This window comes from Nerophis ophidion, linkage group LG18 (assembly GCF_033978795.1).
Source record: "Nerophis ophidion isolate RoL-2023_Sa linkage group LG18, RoL_Noph_v1.0, whole genome shotgun sequence".
NCBI classification, from domain to species: domain Eukaryota; kingdom Metazoa; phylum Chordata; class Actinopteri; order Syngnathiformes; family Syngnathidae; genus Nerophis; species Nerophis ophidion.
Genome location: NC_084628.1, coordinates 25,287,808 through 25,302,445, shown reverse-complemented (window position 1 = coordinate 25,302,445; position 14,638 = coordinate 25,287,808). Strand labels below are relative to the sequence as shown.

Genomic DNA, 14,638 nt, shown 5'->3' with positions numbered 1-14,638 from the left:
GAGTGGGGAAATTGTGTTGGATGTAAATATAAACAGAATACAATGATTTGCAAATCCTTTTCAACCCATATTCAGTTGAATGCACTACTAAGACAAGATATTTGATGTTCAAACTCATAAACTTTATTTTTTTTTTTGCAAATAATAATTAACTTAGAATTTCATGGCTGCAACACGTGCCAAAGTAGTTGGGAAAGGGCATGTTCACCACTGTGTTACATTACTTTTTCTTTTGACAACACTCAATAAACGTTTGGGAACTGAGGAAACTAATTGTTGAAGCTTTAAAAGTGGAATTCTTTCCCATTTTAGTTTTATGTAGAGTTTCAGTCGTTCAACAGTCCGGGGTCTCCGCTGTCGTATTTTATGCTTCGGAATGTGCCACACATTTTTGATTGGAGACAGGTCTGGACTGCAGGCAGGCCAAGAAAGTCCCCGCACTCTTTTTTTTACGAAGCCTTGCTGTTGTAACACTTGTCTTGCTGAAATAAGCAGGGGCGTCCATGATAACGTTGCTTGGATGACAACATATGTTGCTCCAAAACCTGTATGTACCTTTCAGCATTAATGGTGCCTTCACAGATGTGTAAGTTACCCACGCCTTGGCCACTAATACACCCCCATACCATCACAGATGCTGGCTTTTGAACTTTGCGCCTATAACAATCCGGATGGTTATTTTCCTCTTTGTTCTGGAGGACACCACGTCCTCTGTTTTCAAATACAATTTGAAATTTGGACTCATCAGACCACAGAACACCTTTTCACTTTGCATCAGTCCATCTTAGGTGAGCTCGGGCCAAGCCAAGCCGGCGGGGTTTCAGGATATTGTTGATAAATGGGTTTGGCTTTGCATAGAAGAGTTTTAACTTGCACTTACAGATGTAGCGACCAACTGTAGTTACTGACAGTGGTTTTATGAAGTGTTCCTGAGCCCATGTGGTGATATCCTTTACACACGGATGTCAGTTTTTAATGCAGTACCGCCTGAGGGATCAAAAGTCCGTAATATCATCGCTTAAGTGCAGTGATTTCTCCAGATTCTCTGACCTTTTTGATGATTTTACGGACCGTAGATGGTAAAATCCCTAAATTCCTTGCAATAGCTCGTTGAGAAATGTTGTTCTAAAACTGTTCGACAATTTGCTTACAAAGTGGTGACCCTCGCCCCATCCTTGTTTGTGAATTACTTAGCATTTAATGGAAGCTGCTTTTATACCCAATCATGGCACCCACCTGTTCATAATTAGCCTGCACACCTCTGGGATGTTCCAAATAAGTGTTTGATGAGCATTCCTCAACTTTATCCGTATTTATTGCCACATTTCCCAACTTCTTTGTCACGTATTGCTGGCATCAAATTCTAAAGTTAATGATTATTTGCAAAAAAAAAAAAAAGTTTATCAGTGTAACCGAGGGTTTATATAAGTCGCCTAAACTGTATCACGCTACAAAATAACAAACACGGAGGCTCCAGTTTCACACGAGGACCACTTTATTTTCGTTCCTTTCAAAACCTCCGCTCCACTCCAAGATGGCATCATTTCCGTTCTATCTCCCTTCAAAATAAGAGCTCAATGCATATACTGTATAACAGGAACTAAACATAACAAAGAGGCAAACCATAAAAATAGGTTTCATACCTACCCTCCTACAAAAAGAAACATCCTCGTTTCAACACAATAACAGGATATGTGCCGAAAAACAACACAGAGACACAACCATAAAAAAAACATATTAACCTGTCCCCCCAAATATACAGAGCACACACAACCACAACAAAAAAATTATATATGCATGTTTCCCTCACACCATTGCACAGTCCCAATCACGCATGCCCCACTATTTCCACATGCACCAGAAAATCCTGATACACCATAGCCTCCAGACATACTGTACACAGATGAAACATGTGCCATTACAGTAAGAAACATGTTAAGTGACCTTGACAATCTCCAACTGAAAGTCCAACTGTAATATTCCCCTGTTCGTGCTGTTTAATGTTCCTTCCCTTTCTAAACCGCTAACCAAAGGTGACAAAGTCCTTGAAACGACTTGGTTGTCTAACATTCCTCCCAGAACGAGAAACAATTTGTAGTGGCTCTCTGGTGCCTGTAATCTGAACAATCCCTGTGTCACCAGAGCTCAACAGCTCGTCAGCCGCAGCACCCCTCTCTAGTGACCCCTTGTCCAGCAACGAGGGAGCCTGACTAGGAGAAGCAGGCGGGCCACTTGAAAAACCAGCAACCATCGGTAGCGTGTATGGTTTTAGTCTATCATAATGGACGACCTGCCCCCGTCCATCAAACTCCAAAGAGTTGCCAATATGATAGGTACGTCCAGGTTCTCCCTGAGAGTCCAACACAGACAGGACCCTATAGGGCCCCTTCCAGTGGGGAGCAAGTTTCCTCCTGTCCTCTGTCGGATTACTTAGCCATACCAGATCTCCTACTGCATACGGCCGGTGACGCACGGTTCCATCATGGTACAGTTTTTGCTTCTCGTGAGCGTTGGCGCCACCGTGCCGGGCACCAGCGAAAGCAGTCTCCAGCCTCTCTGCTAAAGAGGCCACAAAGTCAGCATGAGAAAGAGGCAAGTCCGAACGCACCAAATGAGACGGCACCAACACATCCACTGGAACACGAGCCTCCCGTCCGTGAAGTAGATAGTACGGACTGTAGTTGGTGCAGGCATGCACAGATGTGTTATAGGCGAAAGCCACCTGTTTCAGATAATCATCCCACTCACCACCGCAGGCGAGCAGCGATTTGGCCAGTTGGTCGACCAGAGTGCGGTTAAAGCGTTCAACCATTCCGTCCGATTTGGGATTATAAGGTGCAGTGCGTGTCTTCTTAATCCCCAGGAGCTGACACAGTCTTTGAACAATCTCGGCTTCAAACTGCTGCCCCTGATCACTATGAATCGTTTCAGGGACACCATGCACCATCACATAGTCATCAAACAAACACTGTGCTACTGATCGTGCTGTCTGGTCAGAGAGAGCATAGAGATTCACAAACTTGGTAAAGTATTCTTCCACTACTAACACATATCTATTTCCCTTAGAAGTCACTGGCAGTTCAAGAATGTCCGTTGCTACTCTCTGAAGTGGCCAAGTTGCATGAACGCTCCCCATCGGTGCCCGATGCTTAGGCACCGGTGCCTTGCGTGTTTGACATGGGATGCACTGTTCACAACACCGCTGAATATCTTCAACCCTTAGATGCATAAGTGGGTCAAAAATGACCCGGTGAGGTTGTTTTCTTGAAATATCTTTGTAATGAAAAATTTTTAACATTTCATATTCCAGGTATTCCTCAAAAAACATGTTTTTGACATAATTCCATTTACATTTCTAATTTACCTTTTAAAAATTTTAAGAAATTTTAGTTTTTGTACTACTACCCCAAGCTTCCATAAGTGGGTCACAAATGACCCGCATGCATTTTCTTTGGAATTCAATGGGAACCTTCAATTCTTATCAGCTGTGGCTGTCTGGAATAAATAAATTGTGGACCACACGGGCTATATCAGAAGTTTGACCCTTCAGGAAGACTATTTTACACAGCAATAGCTGATACATGTAAGTATTATTGTCATATAGTATTGTGTGTGTGTGTTTTTCATGACTTATTCACTGCTTTTATTTATCAACGGATTAGCCTTGTTTATAACTAGCTAAAACTAGCTAGCTAACTAAGTCAGCTAACATTACTATTTGTATTGTGTTTGTGCGTGTGAGAGTGTTTGTATTATTCATCAATAAATTAACCTACTTTACAACTAGCTAACACTAGCTAGCTAACTAAGTTAGCTAACATTACTATTTGTATTGTGTTTGTGTGTGTGAAAGAGTGTTAGTATTATTCATCAATAAATTAGCCTACTTTACAACTAGCTAACACTAGCTAGCTAGCATTACTATATGGTATTTAGTGTGTATGTATGTGTAAGTGAGTGCTACATATTGATCTATTGAAAACATTACTCTCATGTTTCTTCATCAAGGTGTCATGGCTGCTAGATACACAGTTGAAATGGTCCTACAGATGCTGGATGATGGAGAGGCAGTAACGGGGTTGGACTCAGAGTCTGAAATTTCTGATGATGAGGACCCAGACTATTGTCCAGGTGGCAGTGGCAGTCGTCCACCTGGAAATCCAACTGAACAGGATCAATCTGACTCAGAAGATTCCCCTTCGGTGTCCTCTGAAGAAGAAAATATCATGTCCAACAGAATGAGTCGGAAGGGCTCTTACTGGAGCGAGTTACCTCCCACCCAGGGTAGAACACAGAGCCACAATATCATCAGAAGTCGGTCAGGGCCTGCAGAAGGGCTTAGCACCACTGTCTCACCAAAAGATGCATGGGAGCTCTTTATCACTGATGATATAATACAAGAGGTGATGAAGTGCACAAACTTGGAAGGACGGAGAGTAGCAACAGCTAGAAGAAAAGAATGGACAAATGTCACTAAAGATGAATTCATGGCCTTCATTGGATTGACCCTGCTTGCAGGAAGTGAGAAGAACTGGGATGTTTCAGTCCGTGAGCTTTTTGGGAGTCCTCTACATAATCCCATGTACAAGGCCACTATGGCTGTTGGAAGATTTGAAGACATTCGCCGTACCTTGCGCTTCGATGATAAGAGGACCAGAGCCTTCCGACTGGAAACAGACCATATGGCAGCCTTCCGCTATGTCTGGGACCTGTTCCTGGTCAACTGCAGACAGCGATTCATCCCCAGTGATTGTGTCACTGTGGACGAACAGCTTGTGCCATTCAGGGGTAGGTGCAAGTTCTTACAGTACATGCCAAGCAAGCCCGCCAAGTACGGCCTAAAGATCTTCTGGGTTTGTGATGCACGCATCCCCTATGCAATAGATGGTATAGTTTACACAGGGAGACAACCAGGTGAAGAGGTTCAGAAGAATCTGGGGGAAAACATTGTCAAGCAGTTGTGTGGTAGATTTAGAAACACAGGTCGCAACATCACAATGGATAACTTTTTCACCAGTGTGCCTCTTGCACAGCATCTTCTAGAGAAGGATCTCACTATTGTGGGGACTCTACGTATGAACAAGCCAGACATCCCTCCTCTGATGAAGCCTTCCAAGTCCAGGGAGGTTCACAGCACAGAGTTTGGATTCAACAACAGCCTTACCATGGTCAGCTATGTCAGAAAGAAAGCAAAAGCTGTTGTGCTCCTGAGCACGATGCACCACGACAAAGTAGTGGATGAAAATAGCAGAAAGAAAAAACCAGAAGTGATCACATTTTACAACAAGACGAAAGGAGGTGTAGACACCACTGACCAGATGGTTGGAACCTACACCTGCAAGCGCCAAACACAGAGGTGGCCCATGGTGTTGTGGTACAACATAATTGACATCTCCACGCTGAATTCATACACCTTTTTCACGGCTCAGCACCCAGATTTCAAGAGCGGCATCACCAATGCACGACGGATCTTCCTCAAAGAGCTGTCAAAGGAGCTTGTCACCCCACACATGAGGAGTCGACTGGAAGGCTGCCCCCAACTGCAAACCCCGATTATTGAAGCAATGGAAAGGTGTGGGGTGACAAAAGCCAAAATCCAGCCACAGGTGAGAAGCAGACAGGGCCAACCAAAGAGAAAGAGGTGTCAGATCTGCCCAAGTAACAAAGATCGCAAAGTTAACAACAGTTGTGGGAAATGCAATGTACCTGTGTGCAATGATCACAGCCAGAAACAGGTAGTTTGTCTGAACTGCATACAATGATGAGACCAGGCAAAACAGGGAAAAGAAAGAAGAACTGTCAATGACTGGACATACATACACACACGCACACACAATGGATGTTCACATTTTTTCTATTGCTGTTCTGGGTAATTTTGTTTTAAATTGTGAAGAAGAAAATTGAAGAATAAAGATATTTCAAACATGAAATCATTCTTGTGTGGTCCTAAATATATTACAAAATATTATACAAGTGATTATTCTTCACCAAAATGACAACAAATGGCATGAAAACACGTTGATTCTAACATGGGTCATTTTTGACCCACTTGTGGAAGAGTGTAGGGTCCAGTCACTCGTGCATCTAAGGGTTAAACATGAACGGCCAGTAGCAAGTTTCCCTTGCACGTTCCCACACTCGTTCCACTGAGAAATGTGCCGATGCAGAGCCCCCATGTAGATGCTGCAGCACATCAGAGATAAGCAAGGAGGGCATGACAACCTGACACAGAGCATCTCCGGTGAGGGGAGAGTTCACCGTCCTGCAGAGTAGTCCATTAACAACAGAGAGACAGGGATATTCAGTCCATAATTTTCGAAGCCACCGAGAACTACCTCTCATCTGCCCCTTAGATGGCCGAGAGCCACATCTTTCCATCCAGTCCAACACCTGATTAATATCTGGGTCGGCCCGTTGTAGCCCCCTCAGTTCCGTTCCATCATGTGAAAGTGCATGTTTGAACGACAAGTCCTGCGCCTCACTGTTGTTCTCCACATGCTGCGCCCCAGTACGTAGGTCAAAGGTCGGGGGTTTTCGTGTGGGTGTTTGTAGCAGTTGAGTGACTGGTTGGGGAACGCTGGGCTCTATATCTGAGCCAATGACATTCACGTGTGTGGTTTTCTCACCTGTGTTTACCACACTAGGCTCAGGGTTTTGAGGACGCCGTGAGAGTGCATCAGCATTAGTATGCCGTTTGCCGTCTTTGTGCTGCATACTCCAGTTGTAAGGGTCCAGTTCCAGTATCCATCTTGCTCTGCGTCCCGTGGGATCCTTGTCAATAGACATGCCACGCAGGCCCAACAGCGGCTTGTGATCAGTTATGAAGGTAAAGGCAGCTGATCCTATGTAGTGTCTGAATTGTCGTGTAGCCCACACTACGGCCCACAGCTCTCTGTCGAATGTAGACCAGCGCTTTTCTGGGGAACTGAGTGCTTGGCTAGCGTATGACACCACTCGCTCCAGTCCGTCCTTGTCCTGAGCCAACACCGCCCCCACTGCTTCCAAGGAGGCATCTGTGTACACCTTAAAAGGAGTGTTAAAGTCAGGCATGATGACAATTGGAGCAGATGAAAGCACCCCCTTCAGGTACTCAAAGGCTGTGTCACACTCACTTGTCCATTTAAAAGGTGTGTCTTTGCAGGTGAGGCGGTGTAGAGGGGCTGCACACTGGGCAAAGTGTTTAACAAAGCGTCTGTAGTAAGAGCAAAGCCCCACAAAGGCTCTCACTTCAGTTGGGTTCTGTGGGGTCGGCCAGGTTCTGACTTTGTCCGTGTTTCGAGGGTCGGGCTGTAAGCCGTGGCGAGAAACAACATGTCCCAGGAATTCTACAGATGACATTTCTTATGATTCAGCCTGAGGCCAGCTGCATGGATCCTGGAGAAAATTTCACGCAAACTGGTGAGATGGGCCTCAAAGGTGGGGCTGTATATTAAAACGTTGTCAAGGTACACCATACGCACTTGCCATGGGAGCCCTCTGAGTACCAGCTCCATCATGCGCTGAAATGTTGCAGGTGAGTTAGTAAGGCCCATCGGCATAGACCGCCACTGGTAGAGGCCTTGGCCCGTGGTGAAGGCAGTTTTCTCCCTGTCTCCCTCAGCGACCTCGACCTGCCAATATCCGTTAGTGAAGTCCAATGTGCTAAACCACAGGGAGCCCGCCAGCGCATCCAAGGTCTCATCCACCCTGGGGAGCGGATGAGAATCTTTCACGGTTATACTGTTCAGACGACGATAATCAATGCAGAATCTCCACTCACCATTCTTCTTCTTTACAAGGACCACGGGTGAGCCCCATGGGCTGCAGCTTTCCTCAATCACTCCGTCCGCCAACAGGGCAGTCACCTGCCTGTCTATTTCCTCTCTCTTTTCGGGTGAAGTCCAGTAGGCGCGCTGCCGCAAAGGAGGATGATCACTGGCCGTGATGTGATGTTGGATAAGTGTGCATCTGCCAGTCCCCTCTTTTGACGGGTTGAATATCCCCTGATGCTCGGCTAGCAGTGCAGCCAGTTGTGCTTTCTGTTGCTGACTGGCAGAAGACTCCTCCAGTGACACAACAGGCACCTCACTGGATGAAATGGCCGAGACGGTCTCGGTTGGACCCTGAGGAAGTGTCACAATTTCTGCCTCATCCATGGAGAAAAACTCCCCCAGGTGCACGCCTTTTCTCAGTATAATGTCCTGATTTGTAGGGTTCAACACACGGGCAGTGGTAACTCCGTCCTTTACAGATGTCAACGTGTGAGCTACGACACACCCACTTTTGTCTTTAAGGTTGGGTGATAAATAACCCACAAAGTCAGGAAGCTGATCAACGGGCCCAGGTGGGGACACACTCACAGGCACCAGCATCTCGCTGAGGGGGGGCAGTGTCACTACAGTGGCGATGGAAACATTGCAACACTCCGGAATCAGGTCTTTGCCACTCAGGAGTGGAAGTACAGTGTCCCATAGGTGTAGTTGGCCATGGGCATAATCCAGGAGGGCGTGATTTGAGACAAGAAAGTCCAAGCCCAGTAGGGCTGTTTGTGTGGACCCCCTAATAACGTGGAAAACCTGCTGCCGGTAAGTCTTCTCCAGACGCAGGGTAACTGTTATAGTGCCCAGTGTGTAGAGCAACTGTCCATTCACCGCCCGTGCAGCAATAAAATCCGCCGTTAAGGGTCGCTTGTGCAGGGCTGGAACAGACATGCGAAAGTTGTCACTGATAAACGACTCTGTTGCTCCTGAATCGATCAATATGTTAATTTCAGTCCCTTCAATGCTTCCCCTCACATATGAGGTTCGCTGTTCTGTCTTGTCCGGTGTCATTGCATTACTCATGGAGGGGATAAACATCTCTCCCTCCATAGAGCCCATAGGTTCTGTAGCTGATGTTTGGGCTGCAACATCAGCTACATCTCTTTTCCCGACTGATTTCAGGCATCTTCCCTCCTGGGGGAGAGAAAATGCACACCTCACCGTCTCTGTGTTTCCTCATTAGAGGGTTCCTATCCACGGTCATATCCACGGTCAGGAGAGCGCCCTCTCTGTTGACCCCATGTGCGGGACGGACAGCCTTGCTCCCCACAAGTACACTGACACTGACTTCCACGTACTGGATGAGGTGCTAGCTGTTCATCTTTCCAGTAGCTGAATCGCAGTCGGGTGTTTTCCTCTGCCATTCGTTTCATTTCCATCCTCATTTCCCGCACATCTGCAGTAAGTCTGTCTATAGTCCTATACAAACCACCACCATCATCGGATATGGAGTGTGCATGGCCGCTGTACCGCTTCCTGTGGGAGGCTGATGCACCTGTGTGCTGACATAGTCCATGCTTAACGCCTCCCTTGCCATCTCACACCGGCCAGCGACGGTCAGGGCCTCCTCCAACTCAGTCGCTCCCTGCTCATGACATTTAGCTCTCAGAGCCGGGTCGAGTCCAGCCAGAAATCTGCGAAATTTCTCCTCTTTCTGAGCTATATCCCCATAGCCTGGGAATGCCTCTTGAACGAGTTTGCTTATGTCTGCTGCATATACTTCCAGACTCTCTCCGGGAGCACGGAGGCGGGCAGAGATGTTTGATCTGAAACAGTCTAGAAAACGTTTTTGTCCGAAATCCTCTTGCAATTTTTCTTTCACCTGATCGTAATCCGCCTGAACGGCAGTTGGCAAGCTATCCCATAGAAGAAAAGCAGCCTTTGTCAGCTGCGTGGGTAAAATCCTCGCCAGTTGATAGTCAACGTTACTGCCCGTACCTCCAACCAGCGCCTTCACTGCTACTTCATATTGTCTGGCCCAGAAGGGGAAACTTTGTTTTTCCTCACCAGAAAATGGCTGTGGGAGTTCAATCTTTACATTGCTGGCAAAAGATCTTTCTCCACGTTGCTCTCTGTAGCTATAGTCCAGTGGGTCCTCGCTTTTATTCCACATATTCCACATACATTAGAAGATCGCAGCCAGATGAAAGAAGTCTGTGTATTTTCTGACCAGACGAAGCTTCACTGTTGCTAGCTGCGGCTAACTGAGATGAAGCTAGCTGACTCTCCGGACTTTACCGTAATTGGATGTCTTTCTTTCGCGGGACTTACATCCCACCGCTGCCACCAGTGTAACCAAGGGTTTATATAAGTCGCCTAAACTGTATCACACTACAAAATAACAAACACGGAGGCTCCAGTTTCACACGAGGACCACTTTATTTTCGTTCCTTTCAAAACCTCCGCTCCACTCCAAGATGACATCATTTCCGTTCTATCTCCCTTCAAAATAAGAGCTCAAGGCATATACTGTATAACAGGAACTAAACATAACAAAGAGGCAAACCATAAAAATAGGTTACATCAGTTTGAAAATCAAATATGTTGTCTTTGTAGCATATTCAACTGAATATGGGTTGAAAATGATTTGCATATCATTGTATTCTGTTTATATTTACATCTAACACAATTTCCCAACTCATATTGAAACGGGGTTTGTAATTTTACAGTTAATTTAATCCTACATTGTGTTTCCTTGGGGGCACAAATGGTACCTGGTTTACTGCAATTGAAGGTATGTGTCATGAAATATGTTCAAAGACATTGCTAACATAGTACATAAAAAGTGCGTATTGTTTGTGCGTGCAGGTTACGTGAAGGAGCCGACAAGGAAATGTTAGGCATCGTCGTTTCCTACAAAGTCAAAGTGAAGCTGGTGGTCTCACGAGGCGGGTCAGTAAAGTTGACACTGCCCCCTGGTGGACGTGTGTCTCCTCGTAAACATTTGTTTGTGCTCTTTTGCAGGCTCCTGGGAGACTTGGCCCCCAGGTAACCTTTGACTTTTTTGTCCCCTCTCCCAACAAAATGTTGCACCTGAGAAACGTTGACCGATTTCTTCCTCAGCGACGTCTCGCTGGAACTTCCTTTCACGCTGATGCACCCCAAACCTCTGGAAGAATGTCTTCTTGGAGATGAGGGTAATGTTAGCGTGGCACGTTAGCTTAGCTTTGTATGATCATGTGAGATGAGGCCCCTTCATTAATGGCAACCACGCGTTATGTCTTCCAGCACCTGATGAAGCACAGACTGACACCAACCTCATCCAGTTTGAAGCAAAGTAAGACTGTGTGTGTGTGTGTGTGTGTGTGTGTGTGTGTGTGTGTGTGTGTGTGTGTGTGTGTGCGTGTGTGTGTGTGTGTGTGTGTGTGTGTGGGTGTGTGTGGGTGTCTCAGTCATATTTTCTCATTATATGTCCAAAAATGAGTAGAAGAGCTTATTAAATCCTACCCCCAATTCACTTCACAGCAGTTACTAACACAGTTCTTCACTTCCTGTTGTCATTTTGGAACACAATTTAAGCAACGCACAATAAATGTAACTGTGTGTGTTTGTTTGTTTGCGTTAACATTCTTATGTTAGCATGCGTGTGTTTGTGTGTTCACATTCATGTTTGTTCACATTTGTGCGTTAGTAAGTGTGTGATTATACGTTTTTGCATATATATGTATATATATCCATCCATTTCCTACCGCTTATTCCCTTTGGGGTCGCGGGGGGTGCTGGTGCCTATCTCAGCTACAATCTGGCGGAAGGCGGGGTACACCCTGGACAAGTCACCACCTCAATTATACACATAGATATGTATGCATATATATGGATGTATATCTATATGTATGTATATATGGATGTATATATAAGTGTATGTATGTATGTATGTATATTTATATAAGTACATATGTATGTATGCGTGGGGAAAAATCACAAGACTACTTCATCTCTACAGAACTGTTTCTTGAGGGGTTCCCTCAATCATCAGGAGATTTTGCCGGGAGGGAATCCCTCATGAAACAGTTCTGTAGAGATGAAGTAGTCTTGTGATGTTTTCCCACACATACATATTGCGCTCTACCACGGTATCGAGCACTATTCTCTGGATAATCTAATTAACACATATAAGTATGTGTGTGTGTATATATGTATATATATATATATATATATGTATATATATATATATATATATATGTATGTATGTATGTATGTATATGTTTAAAAAAATGTTTTAGTAATAGTAGTCTTTTTTTTTCTCTATTTTTGAAATTTATGAATGGATTTAGAATCAAGGTGAAAAAGAATCTTAATTCAGATGTAAATCCATGTTTTGTGCATACCATGCACATTTGTGCATTAGAATGTGTGTGTATGTATGCATGTGTGTTACCCAATGTTTCTGTTATTTTTTGTCACGTTGTAGTGTTGACGTTGTGCATTTATCAGACAACAAAGACAGACCTTTATGGCAAACAGAAAAATTGTTGTTTCAATTGGAGCTGCAGCTATCGATTATTTAGTGGTTAATCAATTAGTGAAATAATCGATAGCTGCAGCTCTAGCTGTCTTTTAAGGTTTGTGTGTTAGTGAGCTTGCATTATTGTGTTTTTGTGTGTTCATGTGTTTGCGTTCACATGCTAGTGTTTGTGCGTTAGCATGTGTGTTTGTATGTTTTTTTGTATTGGCGTTTATGCACGTGTGTTGCCATTCATACTGTATGTTAGTATGTGTGTTTGTATCATAGTCTGTGTGTACACATCCCTTTGTGTTTTCAAGTTTAATGTGTTTGTGTGTTGTTTCCCATTTGTTGGATCGATAATGTGATCCCTTTAAGTTGATGACTGCGGTCTTAATGTGTCTGCCTGTGTGATCACATGACAATGAATGACATCATCAACACAACAGCAGCTTGAGAAGATTCTCCTGAGGAGCAAAAAGTCTTCGCAGGAAACATTTTTGTTTTTTATCTTTTTTTGTCACAATTTCCTTTTTGGTAAAACAAAAACTAACAACCTTATGTAGAACAAAAATGTCCGCTGTAGAGGACGTTGACTCTCAGGAGATATAAATGTTTGTATCAAATGATACAAAACATATCAAATAATATATACAAAATGCATATTACAAAAATACATATCGCATAATATAAAAAACGTATAATACATTAAAAATATATACATAAAAATAATGTATGACAATTGTATATCCTACAAAATACATACTCCATCCATCCATTTTCTACCGCTTATTCCCTTTTGGGGTGGCGGGGGGCGCTGGCGCCTATCTCAGCTACAATCGGGCAGAAGGCGGGGTACACCCTGGACAAGTCGCTACCTCATCGCAGTACTCTATAATAATAAAACGTGTATACTGTGGAATAAAATATATATATATATATATATTGTAGTATAAAGGACTACTAGAGAATAAAATATGAAATATATAATACTCTAATATACTCTAATATATCGATTAATATTTAAAGATATATGCAATAAATGATTGGTTGATTGGCAACACTAAATACTCCCCCTAGTGTGTGAATGTGAGTGTGAATGTTGTCCGTCTAGCTGTGTTGGCCCTGCGATTATGTGGCGACTTGTCCAGGGTGTACCCTGCCTTCCGCCCAAATGCAGCTGAGATGGACACCAGCGGCCCCAAAAGGGCCAAGCCGTAGGAAATGGATGGATGGATAAACAAAAAAAAGTCAAATATAAAACAACATATATAATATATAAAAATAAACACTATAAAATTATGTATAAAGATAATATATAAAATATACACTATTAATGAAAAAATACCAAATATAGAATATAATATATAAAAATACATATGAATAATATACAAATATATACACTATAAGATTAGAAATAAAGATAATTCATACAAATATATATTATAAATTAAAAAACATCAAATATACATCCATATGATGATATATAAAAATACATATTATTAATATATACAAGTATACACTATGAAATTATATATAAAGATAATGCATACAAATATATACTATAAATTAAACATATATAATATACAAAAATATACACTATAAATATAATATATAAAAATATATAGTATGAAATAACTAAAAAAATGGTATGAAATATGTAAATGTTTATGATAGGAATGTTTTTCACGGTGTTTGACGCAGAAGTTGTGTGCCCGGCAGTGACGATGACATCATCTTTGAAGACTTTGCTCGGGAACGCCTGATTGGAGCGAAGGATGAGGAAGACGAAGAGCCGGTGGCAGATTGTGTCCAAGCTAATGACACATAAAGGTGAAGATGGGCGCCACCTGTAGGAAAAAAACACTCGTCATCGTGGTCTTGTTCGTGTTGTAGAATACGTCGCTCGTCCTGCGGCGCAACAAACGTGTGCTGCCATCACGCGAGGCGACAAGACCACGGTCCTAAATCCCGATGACACGCATGAACTTTTATCGAGACAACGGATCTCATTGTGCTTTTACTTTGGACCGCCTTTGTTGTGAAAGGTCACGCTACGGTTCTTGCTATTTTCTTACAAATTCTTCACTTGCTTCTTGCTGATCGTACACAAAACTACAATAATTACATCTTGTACTGCATCTATATGGATTATATACTCACGGCATATATAACTAGATTATATATTGTACTAGTACTTATAATATACTACATTTTTATTTGTATATGTATTACGTGCACAAATATCTATAGATTACGAGTCTATAGCTACCATATATATTATATTGTACTAGTACCTATACTATATACTCTATACTACTTTATAGATCACAGTTCTATAGATATATGTATATTATATACATATATTTATAGTATATATTATTTATGTGTATAT

The 14,638-nt window shown here is 43.1% G+C and overlaps 1 protein-coding gene across 1 annotated transcript in view; it reads left to right on the top strand.

Moving 5' to 3' along the window:
- arrb1 (arrestin, beta 1) overlaps nt 1–14,638 on the top strand; it is a 37,949-nt gene extending 23,311 nt beyond the window's left edge. Inside the window, exons 12-16 of the mRNA XM_061877845.1 lie at nt 10,608–10,691; nt 10,764–10,787; nt 10,863–10,936; nt 11,028–11,076; nt 13,966–14,638. Of these exons, the coding sequence (XP_061733829.1) occupies nt 10,608–10,691; nt 10,764–10,787; nt 10,863–10,936; nt 11,028–11,076; nt 13,966–14,074 (340 nt within the window). The 3' untranslated portion in view covers nt 14,075–14,638. The remainder of the gene's footprint in view (nt 1–10,607; nt 10,692–10,763; nt 10,788–10,862; nt 10,937–11,027; nt 11,077–13,965) is intronic.